Raw genomic sequence first — 16,139 nt, forward strand, 5'->3', positions numbered from 1 at the left:
ATTTAATTATTCATATCTAAATCTGAACATAGGCAGTAATTTCTAACCAGTGTTTAGCCCAGCACAAGGCCTGGGTGGTAGACTTCCAATAAATGTAGAATTAAGTTTATTCACACTATATAGACTTATTGCAAGGCAAGAATGAGACCTTAGACTTTCGTGCTCAATCTTGAAGACAATGTTTTTCAACCCTTTTCAACAGATTCTCTCTCAAAACCTAAAATCTCATCCACCATCCCACTCTCTTTTTACCAGGGAGATGTGTTTCTCAACTAAAGAAATAGAAGATAGTGTGTTTTCTACGTATTGTCAGTTAGCTAATTAGAGCAGAACGCTGGTGATGCCAAAATCTGTAGCCCCATCCCTTATATGGCATTTGAGAGGAGCGAGTATATATAAAGCAGTAGATAATACCAAAGGTTTTGGCCTCGGGGCCGCAGTTATCTCTCCTTTGTGAGACCTTGGGGGCACTGTTTAACCTCTCTGGGTCTCACCCAAGAAATGGAAATACTAATAATACTCCATATGGTTGTTGCAAGGATGAAATGAGTTGTCTGTAGGAAGTGCCGAGGAATGCCTAGCACAACCAAGAGCTTGTTGAACTTGTCACGCTTTACTGTCGATAATGTGCATTAAGCAAACGCTAGTTTTGTTTGTTTATTTCATCTTCTAAGTATAAGAATACATTGTAGCTCGACGTTTTGGCACCAGCCCCTAAAGCGTTCCCACCACCACCCCCGCTGCGACAAAGCACTACGCTCCTTACGACAGCGTACGACGCCGAGCCTGACAGGAACGTCTCGTGCGGTAGAACCGCGCGGGCCAATCGCGCTGCTCCCGGGTGATGACGTAGGCCGCGCCTGTGCATGCGCAGGGAGGGGAGACCTTGGCGGAGCGGCGGAGGCGGCCAGCGGAGGTGAAAGCATTGGCGGAAAGGAAAATACAGCGGAAAAATGCAGAGCTGGAGTCGTGTGTACTGCTCCTTGGCCAAGGTGAGGGCCGAGTAGGTGAGGTCATGTTGAGCAAGAGGCACGGAAGGTCCCGCTCAGTGGGTCCGGTACGCGGCTTAACCCTGTTGGGCTGGCGGAGGCCGGGCGCCTGGGCCGCACCACCCCTGGCCCCGCCTCTGCACCGGCTCAGCCCGGCCCTGAGCTCCGAGGTGGCCGCTCATCCTGCAGCAGGCGAGGGACGGGCCTGGGCCCAGGCTGTGGCGAGTCCTTTCGGGTTGTGTGACGGCCGGCGGTCACACATGCCACACCACCAAGCCTGGGCCGAGGGCCATCCCTGTCACACATAGGCCTCTACCTTGGAGGAAGTGTAAGCCACCCATGTCCCGTATAGTCTGGCTCTTGATACCATTTTCCTTTTTCTCATCCTAATTCTGATCCCTGAGTGGCCTAAGTTTATGCAGTGGGCAGGTAACCCTGGGGTCACTTCTTGAATGGTTTAGACCCAGTCAGCTCCAAGAGATAGCCCTCGGAATTCCTCTAAGGTCTTGTCAGTGTTGGCAGCTTTCAGCTGGTGTTCATTGCCATCTCTCACGACTTCCTGGAGGCTTAAATCTTTAATTGCAGCAGGTTATCAGAACAACTCTCCTTTTTAATCTGCTTACCAGATACAGCCAAATTGTGTGTATGTGGCACCGTGGCTGGGTACTATGTTAGTGGAGACCTTAAAAATAATATAGCGATCAAACCCTTTTGTTTCAGAGATGAGGAACCTGAGTTCTCAAAAGTTAATGTAACATTCTGCAAGTCATGCTTTTAGGGAGCGGCGGAGGTGGGACTGAAACTCAGGATTGTCAATCTGCTGCTTTTTGGGTTTGCTGTCCTGACCTCACATGTTAAGAGTTGCCTTGGAATAGGAAACATCAGTGTAGGTTTTGTCACTGCCGCCCATTTTCCTGCTGTGAGCAGGGGTTATTTGCTTGCTTGCTTTCTGCTTCATTGCCCTTAGGAAATGGTAGCCATCCACATATAGAGATTAGGGAGATTATGATGCAATTTGTCAAACTGTAGTAGCACCAGAACGTAAGTACATTACTTGGTGCATTTTCCTAAGTTACCTTGTCTAATTTGCTATTCCTAGTTGATGTCTCAGGAACATCTTCATAGATTGTTCTAAGTAAATACGGACTGTATATACACGCTAGCTTAGAGTTAGGAAACAAAAATTACAGGTAAAAGGATTATCATGTATAGATTATTCAAGTATTTAAGTTAGAACTTTCAGAGCTTTATTTATTTATTTATTTATTTATTTTGAGACGGAGTCTCACTCTGACATCCAGGCTAGAGTGCAATGGCACTATCTCGGCTGACTGCAACTTCCGCCTCCCGGGTTCAAGTGATTCTCCTGCCTCGGCCTCCCGAGTAGCTGGGATTACAGGCACCCACCACTACACCCGGCTAATTTTCTTGTATTTTTAGTAGAGACGGGGCTTCACCATGTTGGCCAGGCTGGTCTCGAAATCCTGACCTCAGGTGATCCGCCCACCTCTGCCTCCCAAAGTGTTGGGATTACAGGCGTGAGCCACCACGGCCGGCTCAGAGCTTTATGACATTAAAATGATCCCTGGCACTAATAATTAGCCATGTTTTCTGAAAATTGAATAAAAATACCATTGAATACGTTTTTAAAATTAAGTTAAATATGAGATGGTTTGTTGACTATTGATAATAAAAAGATGGGTGTGGCAAGCTGAGGCTGAAAAGTTTAAATGATTAGTTATTGTCAAAGAGGGGATATTGATCTGTAGCTTCTGTGTGGCAATGGAAGAAGATACACTAATAATCCTTGCTTGATACGTTTGCCCAAAATTGTTCTGTTATCATCAGCCTTCAGTAGTTCTATGTTTTGAATTCATATCTTACATAATAGGAACATTTTCTTTTTCTAGAGAGGCCGTTTCAATCAAATACCTCATGGCCTACAGGGACTTTCTGCAGTGCCTCTGAGAACTTATGCAGATCAGCCGAGTAAGTACTTAAGTAAAACATTTTTTTCATCACATTAGCTGACAGTTCCTTTCTATTTCAATGTAAAAGCAAGTGAATATTGGAATAACTTATGTTAAGTGTCTTATAGTTCATTTGTTCATGTATTTATTCGTTTGAATGTATATTGAGCTAGTGTGTTCCAGGCGGTGAACAAGGTAAAAAAACCCTACTCTTAGGAAACTTGTAATTTGGTGATAAAAGACAAACAATATATAAGTAATGGATAAATATTTTGGGAAGTAACTGAAAATTAAAGCAGGTAATAGGGAGGAAGAGAGATAATTTTAGATACAGTGTCAGGAAAGGCCTGAGGAGATGATGTCTGGGCAGGGTCCTGAGTGAAGTGGGGGAGTGAGCTTACTTCAGGCAGAGGGAAACAACACTGAGAAAGGCCTGAGGTGGGACTTAGCTTGTGAAGTTTAAGGAGTAATAAGAAGGCTGGTATGACTGGAGCAGAAACCCATGGAATGTAAAATTGGAGAGGTAGGCAGGAGACAGATCATGGAGTGCCTTGTAAGGCAGGTCTAATAGTTTGGATTATACTCCAAGTATGATGGGAAACAAAGGTTTTGAGCAGGGCAGCAATTTCATATGTTTACATTTAAAAAGTTAATTTTGTCCGTTGAGTAAGGTTGTATTGATTATTTTAACACTGTTTAGAATGATGAGATGACTTTCTTGACATCCTGAATGAAAGTCTTCATGGGTTTATCAAAAGCATGTTTTAAAGATTAGCAGGATCTAAAAGGAAGCTATGAGTCATGGAATTTTCTCCTGTATACTTTTTTATATTTTTGAAGTTCCCATAAAGGATATGCATTTTATTTTTTTAAGTATTTAAAACAGAAAGTTAATAGGATTATATTGAAGTATTTTGACCTGTCAGTACCAAGGATATTGCTTATTTGCAATGTACTGTTTTGACATTTACTGAATTCACCCATATGGATTATAAGTAACATTGGATGTCTTAAAGCTTCAGTTATAGAAATCATTATCTGGGCGAACTGTGACTATCAGTCTCCCTGCATTCTGTGAAGTAATTTAATCCTGTATCCTCAACTGTTATCCAACCATTATCATTTTGGATATTTTATTTCTAGAGGAAGGGTAGGGGGAGGATTCTAGTAACCCGTGACTAACAGTGAGTGAGTGATTTATCCTAGCTTTGAACAGGTCAAGAAATCCTTTTAAAAAAATGCTAATATGATGATGAAGGGAAAAGTTGGACCTCTTACACACTTTGTCTCTTGTTAAATAGGAATCTCATTCTTCTCAACTCACATAACAGGAGAAATGTTAGATTTTCATTTCTAAAGGATATTTTTCATGGCTGACTCTATACCTTTGGCATCACTCAGCAGAGATTATTCAGTGCCTTCTATTTGCCAAGCAGACCCTGAGCCAGAACTTAGATTTTAGTGGAATGAGGCTGAGTGTTCCATAATCAGTTTGGTGATCCCTTGACATTGAGTAAATCATAAATCACTTAGTACCCATGTGTGTAAAGTGTGTAAAAGCTTTGAGTGGATGAAGTAACAAGCCTTTTACACACATACTTGTATTTATCTGAGGTACATGCTTACTGTCTTTTCCTCAGGAATGCAAACTTCATCAGGACAGGGACTGTGTGTGACTGACTGTTTTGTTTAGTATCTAAAGTGATACAGTAGGTAATCAGTACATATTTATTGAATGAATGAACACTGGGGCCTGGTCTGTTTTAATTACTGCTCTGTGGCAAAGCATCCAGTATGGTGTCTTGTACAAAGTAAGTAACCAGCTACAACAGCAATAATATTAACTGATGCACTGAGGGCTTCACTCTGTCTCAGGCACAGATTTAATCCTCATGGCCTTTCTACTACCTGTGTGCTGCTGTTCTCCCCATTTTATAGATGGAAGAGAGGTTTTTTAACTAGGAAATGACAGAGCTGGGAGAATCCTTTTGACTTCAGAGCCTACACTGTTAATGTTTTATTCAGTTTTCTTCCTTACATGAGTGTTGATTGACTCTCCTGAGGAGTTCAAATCTTATTATGATACAGTCTTGGTTACAACATCTGAGAGATGTCTGAATAGCCTTATGAACCAGGTTCATCAGAATTTGCAAAGTTGTGTGTGTTACTGTTGATGTGATGTTTTATTTCATGACAGCACTTAATCAAACTTGTAACACTTAAACTTGTAGCACTTATATCACTCACATTCACTACATTCATTCATTCTTTTATTATTTCGACAAATACTAATATCTACTGTGTGTTAGTCATTGGGCTAACTACTGGAGTACTGCAATGAGCAAGACGGACAAGACCCAGCTTTTATAGAGCTTACAATTCAGTTGGGGGAGACAAACATCCAACATATAATTGTGACAGGGGTCCACAGACTTAAGCATAGGGAGTAATGACATCTATATATGGATTGGGAATGGTCACATAATTCTTTCCTAAGGAATTATGTTGATAGCTAAAAAGGTTGAGAGTAACTCTCGTTACAGGTTGGACCTTTTACTGTAATTCTTTTTTTTATTTAGACTGTAAGAAGTAGGGCTATGTCATTTATATATACACACACACAGACACAGCATGTGCAGGCACACCCCTCCAAGAGCCTAAAGTAGTGTTTGTAATGTGAAATGCATGCTGTTAGTGTTTATTTCTAGGTAGATGGAACAGATTGTACATAGGTAGACCAGCATAATTCTATGCATGTAGGCTAAGAGTAGTAATTCACCGTTACTGAAGCTTATACTGCATGGTATTGGTGAGTAAACAGAACGTGGTAGGAGATGAGGCTGGAGAAATAGTTATTGAAGGAATTTGGATGCTGTACTTAGGAACATGGGCTTTATCTAACAAGAGACTGGAGAACCAACAGAGCGTAACAACAAAGAGAATAACATCTGAGTTGGGTTTTAGCTTTGCGGTAGCACTGGGTAGGCTAAAATGGAGGATGTGAATGAGGCTAGAGGCTGCCGGACTGAAGTTTGGAGGTGGATCTGAGAAGGGGAGTGACACTGAGTTGCTAGTATGCACCTAGCACCTTCTTAGGATCTTAACATGCATACTCTCTGATCCTCACAACCCTAGGCTGTAGGTGTCATCCTTACTATTATCCCCATGTTGTATCAAAGCCCAGAGAGATTGAGTAATTTGCCCAAGAACTTAACGGGGTTAGAGTTTGGAACCGAGGTCTGTTTTACTTCGGATCATTTCTTATTTTACTATATTTCTTCTTTAGGAACCAGGAGGTTATGACTAGAAAGTAGAGTATTGATTTCAGAGGCTGAACAGTTTTGGGTGATAACAAGTATAGAGTGTTAACTATGGGAGGAGGTTACTGAAAAAGACTGGAGATTAAGGCCATTGACAATGTAAAAACAACTTCCCTTACCCCTCAACAAAATGTCAACAAATAAACCTTATCAGGTAGCTCTTACATTCAGTAAATTTGGTAATTAATGATTATTGCCTTATGACATCTCTTTTCCTATTCGTTTTTTCTTTTTAAAAATCTGGTTTTGTTTTTGTTTTTGTTTTTTGAGACAAAGTCTCGCTCTTGTCCCCTAGGCTGGAGTGCAGTGGCGCGATCTTGGCTCACTGCAACTCCGCCTCCCGGGTTCAAGTGATTCTCCTGCCTCAGCCTCCCGAGTAGCTGGGATTACAGGTGCCTGCCACCAGCCCGGCTAATTTTTGTATTTTTAGTAGAGATGGGGTTTCACCAATGGCCAGGCTGGTCTTGAACTCCTGACCTCAGGGGATCCGCCCACCTCGGCCTCCCAAAGTGCTGGAATTACAGGCGTGAGCCACCGCGCCTGGCCAAAAATCTGATTTTACCTTTATTTTGACATGTGCCTCTTTTTTCTCACTGTGTTGTAAGGTTATTGAAGGTACTGATGAGTGATAAATATTTGATTTCATTCTGTAAAGCATATTCTTGTCATTTTAGTTGAAGTTCTTGATTGTCCTGGAGATTATGGGATCATCTGAGTGTTTTGGAAGGCAATAGAACATAATGGTATATAGGAGCACACATTTCAGAATCTAGAGGACCTTTTTTGAATCCTGGCTAGATTACTTACTAGTTGTGTAGCCTTATGCAAATTATTTAGTTGTTTTCAACCTTTTCTTCCTCTGTTAATGGTAGTATTAACTATGTCATAGAAATGTAATGAGGCTTACATAAGACAGTACACGTGACTGGCTCACTAACTGGCACATTTTAAGCTACCCAAGTAGTAGGTATTATTGTAGACTGACTTTTTTTTTTTTTTTTTTGAAACTGGGTCTCACTCTATCATGCAAGCTGGGGTGCAATGGTGCGATCTTGGTTCACTGCAACTTCCACCTCCTGGGTTCAGGAGATTCTCATGCCTCAGCCTCCTGAGTAGCTGGGACTACAGGCACGCATCACTATGCCCAGCTAATTTTTGTATTTTTAGTAGAGATAGGGTTTCACCATGTTGGACTGGCTGGTCTTGAACTCCTGACCTTAAGTGATCCACCCGCATTGACCTCCCAAAGTGCTGGCATTACACAGACTGACTTCTTGAGATACATCTTGTAATTATATTGATGATTACAATTGATTTGTAACACAATATCTTTATTTCAGTGGTAGCCTGGATAACCAGGTGCCTTATTTTCCTTATAATGATCTAATATGTAACACTTGTAGGAATTTGTAGAGTACTTTTCTTGACTTTTTTCTTTGAGTTAATTTTAATAACATTAATTGCCTTGTTTAAGTCAGTCACCTCTTATTGTACTCCAGTATTTTTAAAGTATCAACCTGATACTTTAAACCTGGTAGGAGCACACATTTCAGAATCTAAAGGACCTTGTTTGAATCACTTCACTGAAACACAGATTGCTATTCAGCTGTCATTTGCCACTTTTCCATCAGGTTTGCCTTAAATAAATGTATTTCCTTTAACTACTTTTCTGTATCCTTTTTTTTTTTTGAGACAGAGTTTAGCTCTTGTTGCCCAGGCTGGAGTAGTGCAGTGACACGATTTCAGTTCACTGCAACGTCCGCCTCCCGGGTTCAAGCGATTCTCCTGCCTCAGCCTCCCGAGTAGCTGGGGTTACAGGCGCTCGCCACCACGCCTGGCAATATTTTGTATTTTTAGTAGAGACAGGGTTTCACCATGTTAGTCAGGCTGGTCTCGAACTCCTGACCTCAGGTGATCCACCTGCCTCTGCCTCCCAAAGTGCTGGAATAACAGGTGGGAGCCACCACACCTGGCCTGTATCCTGATTTTTTAACTTTTTTTTTTGAGACAGAGTCTTGCACTGTCGCCCAGGCTGGAGTGCAGTGGCATGATCTTGGCTCACTGCAAGCTCCACCTCCTGGGTTCACGCCATTCTCCTGCCTCAGCCTCCCCAGCAGCTGGGACTACAGGTGCCTGCCACCACGCCCGGCTAATTTTTTTTGTATTTTTAGTAGAGATGGGGTTTGGTCTTGATCTCCTGACCTCGTGATCTGCCTGCCTCGGCCTCCCAAAGTGCTGAGGATTACAGGCGTGAGCCACCACACCCGGCCCTGATTTTTTAACTTTATGTATGGGACTCAACCTGTGAAATTCTTCTTGACAAGGAGAGGGTGAGTCAGAATCATGTGTTAATCAGCTTTCATTTATATGCATCCTTTGGTACAGGTGAGAGTTAGATGATTTGTTTTTCTGACATTTTATTATGAAAAATTATAAGCATTTAGAAAATTATAAGAATTTTACATTGAACACCCATAGTTTTCTTCCATTAACATTTTCTGTGCTTACAGTACCACATATGTGCTCATTTGTTTATCTATCAGTCCATCTTATTTTTTGATACATTTCAAAGTAAATTGCAGACGTGTGTATACTTCCCCTAAATACTGGTTTGTTTTTGAAAGTTTGTTCCTGGCTTATACCCTCCTGTATTCTCAGTTGACAGATCTTTACATAAAGAGTCTGCTTTTTTCTCATTTTTGTGCATCTTAGCACTTTAGTGGTATTGTAAGGGAATATTACATCTAGTATGTACAGTGAGAGAGGAGCTCTTGAATTTTTGGTATTTTCTGAAGTTTAAAAAAAAACACCTTAGATTACATAGTGAATAGGGAAATCAAACCCAAGGTTTTTGGCTATTATCTTTTATCTCTTGTTTACTTCTCCTGACCTTACTAAAACAAGTTCTTTTCCAAACCAAATTTATTTATCATTTTAGTACCATGGACCTACTATAAGAATTGTTACATATCAGTGATTAAAAATATATGCTCAAAAATACATATACTCAAAATCTAAAATATTTAATTCAGTTTTATTGTCATTAAAAGGGTTTTTGGAGAATTATAGCAATAATATATGTTATAAATATATATGCTCATGTAAGAATGAGAAAAGAATATAAAATATGGCAAAAATTGAATTTTATAAAAACTTTCCTAGAAGAAAGATTGGGAGGACCTATAAACAGTTCTCTCTGGGCTGTATGGCAATGTGGATGGTTTTTTTTTTTTTAGTTTTGCTTTAGTGTATTTAAATTTATTCAGTAAACCTAAATTTTTAATCAGAAAAGACATTAAAAATTCAGCAAAGAAACCTGTTTTGTAGCTTGTATTTACATTACTCTGAAATTAAAAATTAGAACCCATTTAAGGGATGTTGTGTAGATCATCATTTGGTTCAAGATTTGAAAATAAAAATACATTTTATTAGATACTTAATTCTGAACCGAAATCAGTGAACCAAGCAGGGTGGCTAAAAAGCACAGATGGATCAGTAAAAATTGAAGCAATTGTTCATGTATTGAAATGACTATACATATTTTTTCATGTATTATCTCAATTATCATCTGCTATAACCAAAGAGAATCTAGTATTTTCATTTATTCAACAGGAGGGATTCTTAGATTTTGTGGATAATTGGGCTGAGTAACTTAGTTATCCACCAACACAGAGGTTCTGTGATTCTGTTCAGGCCAGCAAAGGTTTTTTGAATGATACTACTCTAGGGATGTGTGTTTTTGGGGAGAGGGGGTGATGCAAATTAAAATAGTCGTCTTTGTAGGTCAGAATATAGCTACTATGTATAGAATACTTATTATGTATGCTATAGGTACTATGCTAAATTATTTACATACATTATTTTATTCTGTTATCACCCTATGAAGTAGGTTTTTTTGTGGTCTTTCTTTTGCCAGGTATGGAAACAAAGATGAAGCAGGTTAAATTACTCACCTGAGGTCACATAGGTAGTGATTATAAAGCTTGATTATTGCTCTCTGGGATTTTAGTTTATGATGGTTAAAACTGAGGAATGGAATAGTATTGAATAATGGAAAGACCACTGGAAGTAGAGTCAAAAAGCTTAGTTTGTCTCTGCAACTCACTTGCCGGTTAACCTTAGACAAGTTAATTGACCTCTCTGAACTTCTTGTTTATTCTGTGAAATGTCTTATTTATGACATCTTTATCTTCCTCATAGGAAATTCTGAGACTCAAACATGATAATATATGTGAATATGTGTTATGAATTGCTAAATGCTAGACTAGTTGGGGTTGTCAGGACAGTGGAAGGGGAAGAAAAGGGAGACTGTTTCCTAACTCTTAACAGTCATTGTTACTTTATTTGAAGTTGGATTGAGAAGAATGGGAGTAATTGGACTTACTTGCACATTTGTATTACAGTTGTTGAACTCCTAAGGATACTGATCAAAATTAATTTTCAATTTTTTATCTTTATTTGAAAAATGGCCACAATAGTTAATTGAATATTCTGGTTAGCCTATTATCTTAAGGTATGTAAAAATTATCAATATGCAAGTTCAAAACATATTTGTTAAATATTACATAGAAGCTGTTTTTTCCCTCATATTTCAGAAGGACCTGAAAAAGGTAATAGGTCTTAAATTTATTGGAAATACTAAAGCATGATATAAAATTATCTTATTTAATTCTAACATCAATCATTGAAGGCAGTGTTTTCATCCCCATATTACAGAAAGGTTAAGTCATTGGGTCAAGTTCACACAACTAATCATTGGCCGTGCTGAGATATGAAGCCCAGAATGTCAGATTCCAAAGCTCAGGCTCTTTGCTTCATACATACTTGTCTTCCAGTATCACTAAATTCCTGTCAGTTATTAAATCAATAGAATTTAGGAAGGTCAGTGAATACAATGTGTTACAGAACTCATTTGTGTTTCTGTATGTTGTAATGAATAGAAAATAATAGAAAATGAAATTTGAGTATTTATGCCATTTTTCAGTAGCATCAAAGAGCATCAAGTAGTAGTAATAAAACAGTGCAGACACTATGTAGAAAATGCTGATTTGTACTCTAAGAGGTTTAAGTATTGGGTTACTTGTTTGCTCTTCCAAAGAGCTCTTTTTGGTAAATATTAAGCAATTTACTATTTTATATCAATTTGCTTTTATCGTAGTTGATGCTGATGTAACAGTTATAGGTTCTGGTCCTGGAGGATATGTTGCTGCTATTAAAGCTGCCCAGTTAGGCTTCAAGGTAAGGTTTGAACTCAAACTAAGTATTGATTTATTTTAATTTGGGAAGGGTTGATCATATTTATAAAGTACTTTGCAGGCAAAAACATGGTAAATACTTCCTTAACTCTATAAATTACTTGTAAGCCTGAGACTAATAAAGATTAGGTTCATTTGGTTGTAGTATTCTCTTGGAATGGAAAGTGAAATCTATTGGTTTTCTTCTCTTCCCAGTACTTTTCATTTTGGCATCTAATCACACTTTGGAAGATACAGTGATAGAACTAAAAGCATATATTTGGTAATGTTAAGCACACAAAAATATCTTTTAGAATAATTCACTTTTGGGTCAGCCCAAAAGTGTTTATTATTATTCAAATGATAAATTATAAAGGACTATATATTTTAGTCTGTGAAAACACAGCCCGAATAGCTTGTTTTGTAGAAGAATTAAGACATATATTTGGAATTTTAGTGATCTGAAACATTGAGGTTATGTGCAGTTAAATAATGTTTTCTTTGGTTGTAGACAGTCTGCGTTGAGAAAAATGAAACACTTGGTGGAACGTGCTTGAATGTTGGTTGTATTCCTTCTAAGGTGAGCATGTGTTTTGTACAGCGCAGAGATTGTTTTTGGCTAACAACCAACTAGAAGGATGGATTGAGACTAGATTAGACAAATACACTTGTTAAAAAACAATCCAAGTTGTGGCACATTTCACACAGAGAAAAAAAACAATGATAAAAAACACACTTCTCTTTTGTAAAACTTAAAGAGTGCTGTCACTACTCTGCCACACATTCCTGAAATAACTTCCTTGTCTCAGAATGCTTGGCTTTCCATTCAAACAGACTCTGATGTTCTAGTTTTTTCTTTTTATCTTTCCTTCACCAGTGTAACAGATAATAGATAGTAAATTGTTCTTTTAGGTCCTTTTTGTATGTAAACATGACTGCCTTTTTCACCTGCCACCCTGAAGTGTGTACTTATGCCTTTACTTTTAAAGAAAGTAAAAATGTCTTTTTCATTCTTGTTTGTTGAATGTTTTTCACATCATTATTGTTTGTCTTTGATTAATAAGAGAAACTGAATTGGTGTAGTGCCATATACTATTCCATGTAGAGAATGCCATGTCTTTTTTTTAACTTCTTTTTAAATTTTTGTTGTAAATTGACAAATTACAATTGTATATATTTATGGCATACAAAGTGGTGTTATGGTTTATGACTATAATGTGGAATAATTTAGTCAAGTTAATTAACATATTCATTACCACAGTACTTATCATTTTTGTGATGAGAACATTTGAAAGAGAATATCGGCCGGGCGCGGTGGCTCACGTCTGTAATCCCAGCACTTTGGGAGGCCGAGGCGGGTGGATCACCTGAGGTTGGGAGTTCGGGACCAGCCTGACCAACATGGAGAAACCCCATCTCTACTAAAAATACAAAATTAGCCAGGCGTGGTGATGCATGCTTGTAATCCCAGGGAGAATTGCTTGAGCCCGGGAGGCGGAGGTTGCGGTGAGCTGAGATGGCGCCATTGCACTCCAGCTTGGGCAATAAGAACGAAACTCCGTCTCAAAAAATGAAAAGAAAGACTACATTTCATAAGTGCTTTTTTGATTATTTGAAGTCTATTTATGAATATTTGATAATTTCATCTTTTTAATTTCCTTTAGGCTTTATTGAACAACTCTCATTATTACCATATGGCCCATGGAAAAGATTTTGCATCTAGAGGAATTGAAAGTAAGTATACTTTTCATGCTTAATGATATTACCAGACTGCTTGACTTGGCTCTTCTGTCTAAAGACTTAAATGTGTCTAATGTATGTATAATAGATGTTTAGTGAAGGAAGAGTAAAATAAAGAATCTAAAAAATGTGGAGAGATTTACTTAAAAAAGAAGGCCTAAATCCAGATTTCTCCCAGCCAAGTATAACCAAGCCTAACCCTGCAAATCCAGATTTCTACCATTATATCTTCTGTTCCTTTGCCAACTTTTTCCTGAGGTTTGCCTTTATGTGTTTTTGAAGAGTCAGTTTTCATTTCCTGAAATCTGGAGATCACTGGGAAGGCTGGATTCCTGAGTACTATGGGGAGATAGAGGAAGGAAGGAAGGCCCACTTAAGCTGTTGATAGTAGAAAAATTAGAGGAGAGAAAGAGTGAGGCATAGCGGAAAAGGAAGAGGACATTTCATAACGTGTTTGTCTCCTGACATACTCTTCGAGCTGTTTTAATCTTTTGTCTCCAATTATTGTTGTTGGTAGATACTTCCAGAAAGGTAGTCTCTTCTGGGCAGGACCTAGTCATAACCTTGGGTTGTTACTTTTCCTTCATTCGTTTCTTTAAAGAGGTAGGTTTGAGGGGCTACTTAAGGCAATCCATTGGGTATAGAGATGATGTATATGCACTAAAGCAAATAGAATATCATACTAGATGAAAAATGGAATGACGTAAAGAAAGAAGAGCTAGGGGTAGTCAGGAGACCTGCATTGTAGGCAAGGCTTTTACATCCTAGCTCTGTGACCTTGGGTAAATCAGAAATCTCTCAGTCTCTTTTTCCTTATCTCTAATATATGTGTTGGTTATATGAGGTACTTTCTAATTTTTAATTGAGTTGAGCATTTTTATCTAATACTGTTGCTTCAGAGTTCTCTTCTGAGTTGAATGAGTGATTAAAACCTAGGTGATTAAACTTTTTAATATTAACCTTCTGTATTTGAAATTTTTAAACGTGTATTTTTTATTTGTTTTGTTTCATGAGATCTAGCATTTTCCTTTATTTAAAATTTCAGATGATGTTTTACTTTGTCATTTCTACTTACATATCTTCCAGACTTATAACCATCATAAAGTGTTTGGAGGATATGTTATCACAGTGGGATATAATGTTTTATTTTGGACTGCCTTTTTACCCAAGGTAGACATTTTATAGTGTTTGATAGGTTCTGTTTCTGTGATACAATGATGTTGGCCTTTTGTCAACTATAATTATAAGTTATTACATTTTGAAACTTTAATACTGCCTTTTATAAGCATTAGGTTGAAATTTTCCAGTTGGTGAGTGAAAAACACTGCATATTGCTTCAAGAATTTAGCTAAGAACTAATTAATTGAACAAATTACAGTGTCCGAAGTTCGCTTGAATTTAGACAAGATGATGGAGCAGAAGAGTACTGCAGTAAAAGCTTTAACAGGTGGAATTGCCCACTTATTCAAACAGAATAAGGTCAGTGTTTAATATTCAGATTTCTGCTTTACTTTGAATACACATTAAACTTTGCATTATAGAGTGATGATATTTGAACTTGGTTACAGGGGAATATTTATTTAATTTAAAATAGCTTGCTAACCTGAAATAGATTTCCCTGACATATATCACAGATTTTTTTGCTGCACCATGGTGTAGCATTACTAAGTAAGGAAGCATTTTGTTTTAGATAAATTATTTACAGAGTAATTTTTCCTTTGAATGATTTATCAAACAAATTACTTTAAACTTTGTGAATTTATAAAGATTATTTCATAAAGGTTGTTCATGTCAATGGATATGGAAAGATAACTGGCAAAAATCAAGTCACTGCTACGAAAGCTGATGGCGGCACTCAGGTTATTGATACAAAGAACATTCTTATAGCCACGGGTTCAGAAGTTACTCCTTTTCCTGGAATCACGGTATTTATGCTTCATAATTTACAACCATTACAACTTTTCTTTAGAAATACGTTTTATAAATTATTTATGCTATTTGTGAACTTTGAGAGATTTCTGACTGAAATACTATATTTTGATGGTCATTCAGCTTTGGAAAGTTACCTGTCTTTATTCTGCAGTGATTCTGACCAGCTATAGAACACTTTATATTAAGATATGTTTGAATACAGTATGAAGTTAAAATTGACCATTGCGTTTGGAATATTGGAGGATAAAATTTAAAGTCAGCATTTTTAATGGGATTTAATGAAATTAGGTATATAGATACCTCAAAACAAATAAATGACTTAGTATTTTTAGTGATTCTACTGAGATCACAGTTTATAAATACATTTATCTCTTCATATCCTTGGAGGATTGGTTCCAGGACCCCCCTTGGATACCAAAACCCACAGATGCTCAAGTGCCTTACATAAAATGACATAGTATTTGCATATAATCTGCATACTTCCTCCTGTATACTTTAAGTCATCTCTGGATTACTTATAATACCTAATACACTGTAAATGCTATGCAAGTAGTTCCTATGCTGTATTGTTTAGGGAATAATGACAAAAAAACCATGTGTACATGTTCAGTACAGATGCAACCATCAATTTTTTTTCTGAATATTTTCAATTAATGGTTGGTTAAATCTGCAAATTCAGAACCCATGGATAGGGAGGGTCGACTGTACTAGGTTTTTTCAAATTATTTTGATTATATCTTTTGTTTTTCTTACAGATTGATGAAGATACAATAGTGTCATCTACAGGTGCTTTATCTTTAAAAAAAGTTCCAGAAAAGATGGTTGTTATTGGTGCAGGAGTAATAGGTGTAGAATTGGTAAGTGTTGTCTTTCTGCCTCTTCTTACCTCCTTGGAGTTGGAAGGGACTTAAAGGTCCCCTTTTTGATTTTTTGTATAACATTACAGGCTGATCA

At 37.8% G+C, this 16,139-nt stretch overlaps 1 protein-coding gene across 1 annotated transcript in view; it reads left to right on the forward strand.

Annotated features, from left to right (window-relative positions):
- Positions 1-557: 557 nt before the first annotated feature.
- The window catches only part of DLD (dihydrolipoamide dehydrogenase), a 29,419-nt gene continuing 13,837 nt past the window's right edge, over positions 558-16,139 (forward strand). Inside the window, exons 1-8 of the mRNA XM_019030996.3 lie at positions 558-992; positions 2,900-2,978; positions 11,438-11,517; positions 12,025-12,093; positions 13,178-13,247; positions 14,632-14,732; positions 15,035-15,178; positions 15,941-16,042. Of these exons, the coding sequence (XP_018886541.2) occupies positions 954-992; positions 2,900-2,978; positions 11,438-11,517; positions 12,025-12,093; positions 13,178-13,247; positions 14,632-14,732; positions 15,035-15,178; positions 15,941-16,042 (684 nt within the window). The 5' untranslated portion in view covers positions 558-953. The remainder of the gene's footprint in view (positions 993-2,899; positions 2,979-11,437; positions 11,518-12,024; positions 12,094-13,177; positions 13,248-14,631; positions 14,733-15,034; positions 15,179-15,940; positions 16,043-16,139) is intronic.

The sequence above is a fragment of the Gorilla gorilla genome, chromosome 6 (assembly GCF_029281585.2).
Source record: "Gorilla gorilla gorilla isolate KB3781 chromosome 6, NHGRI_mGorGor1-v2.1_pri, whole genome shotgun sequence".
NCBI lineage: Eukaryota > Metazoa > Chordata > Mammalia > Primates > Hominidae > Gorilla > Gorilla gorilla.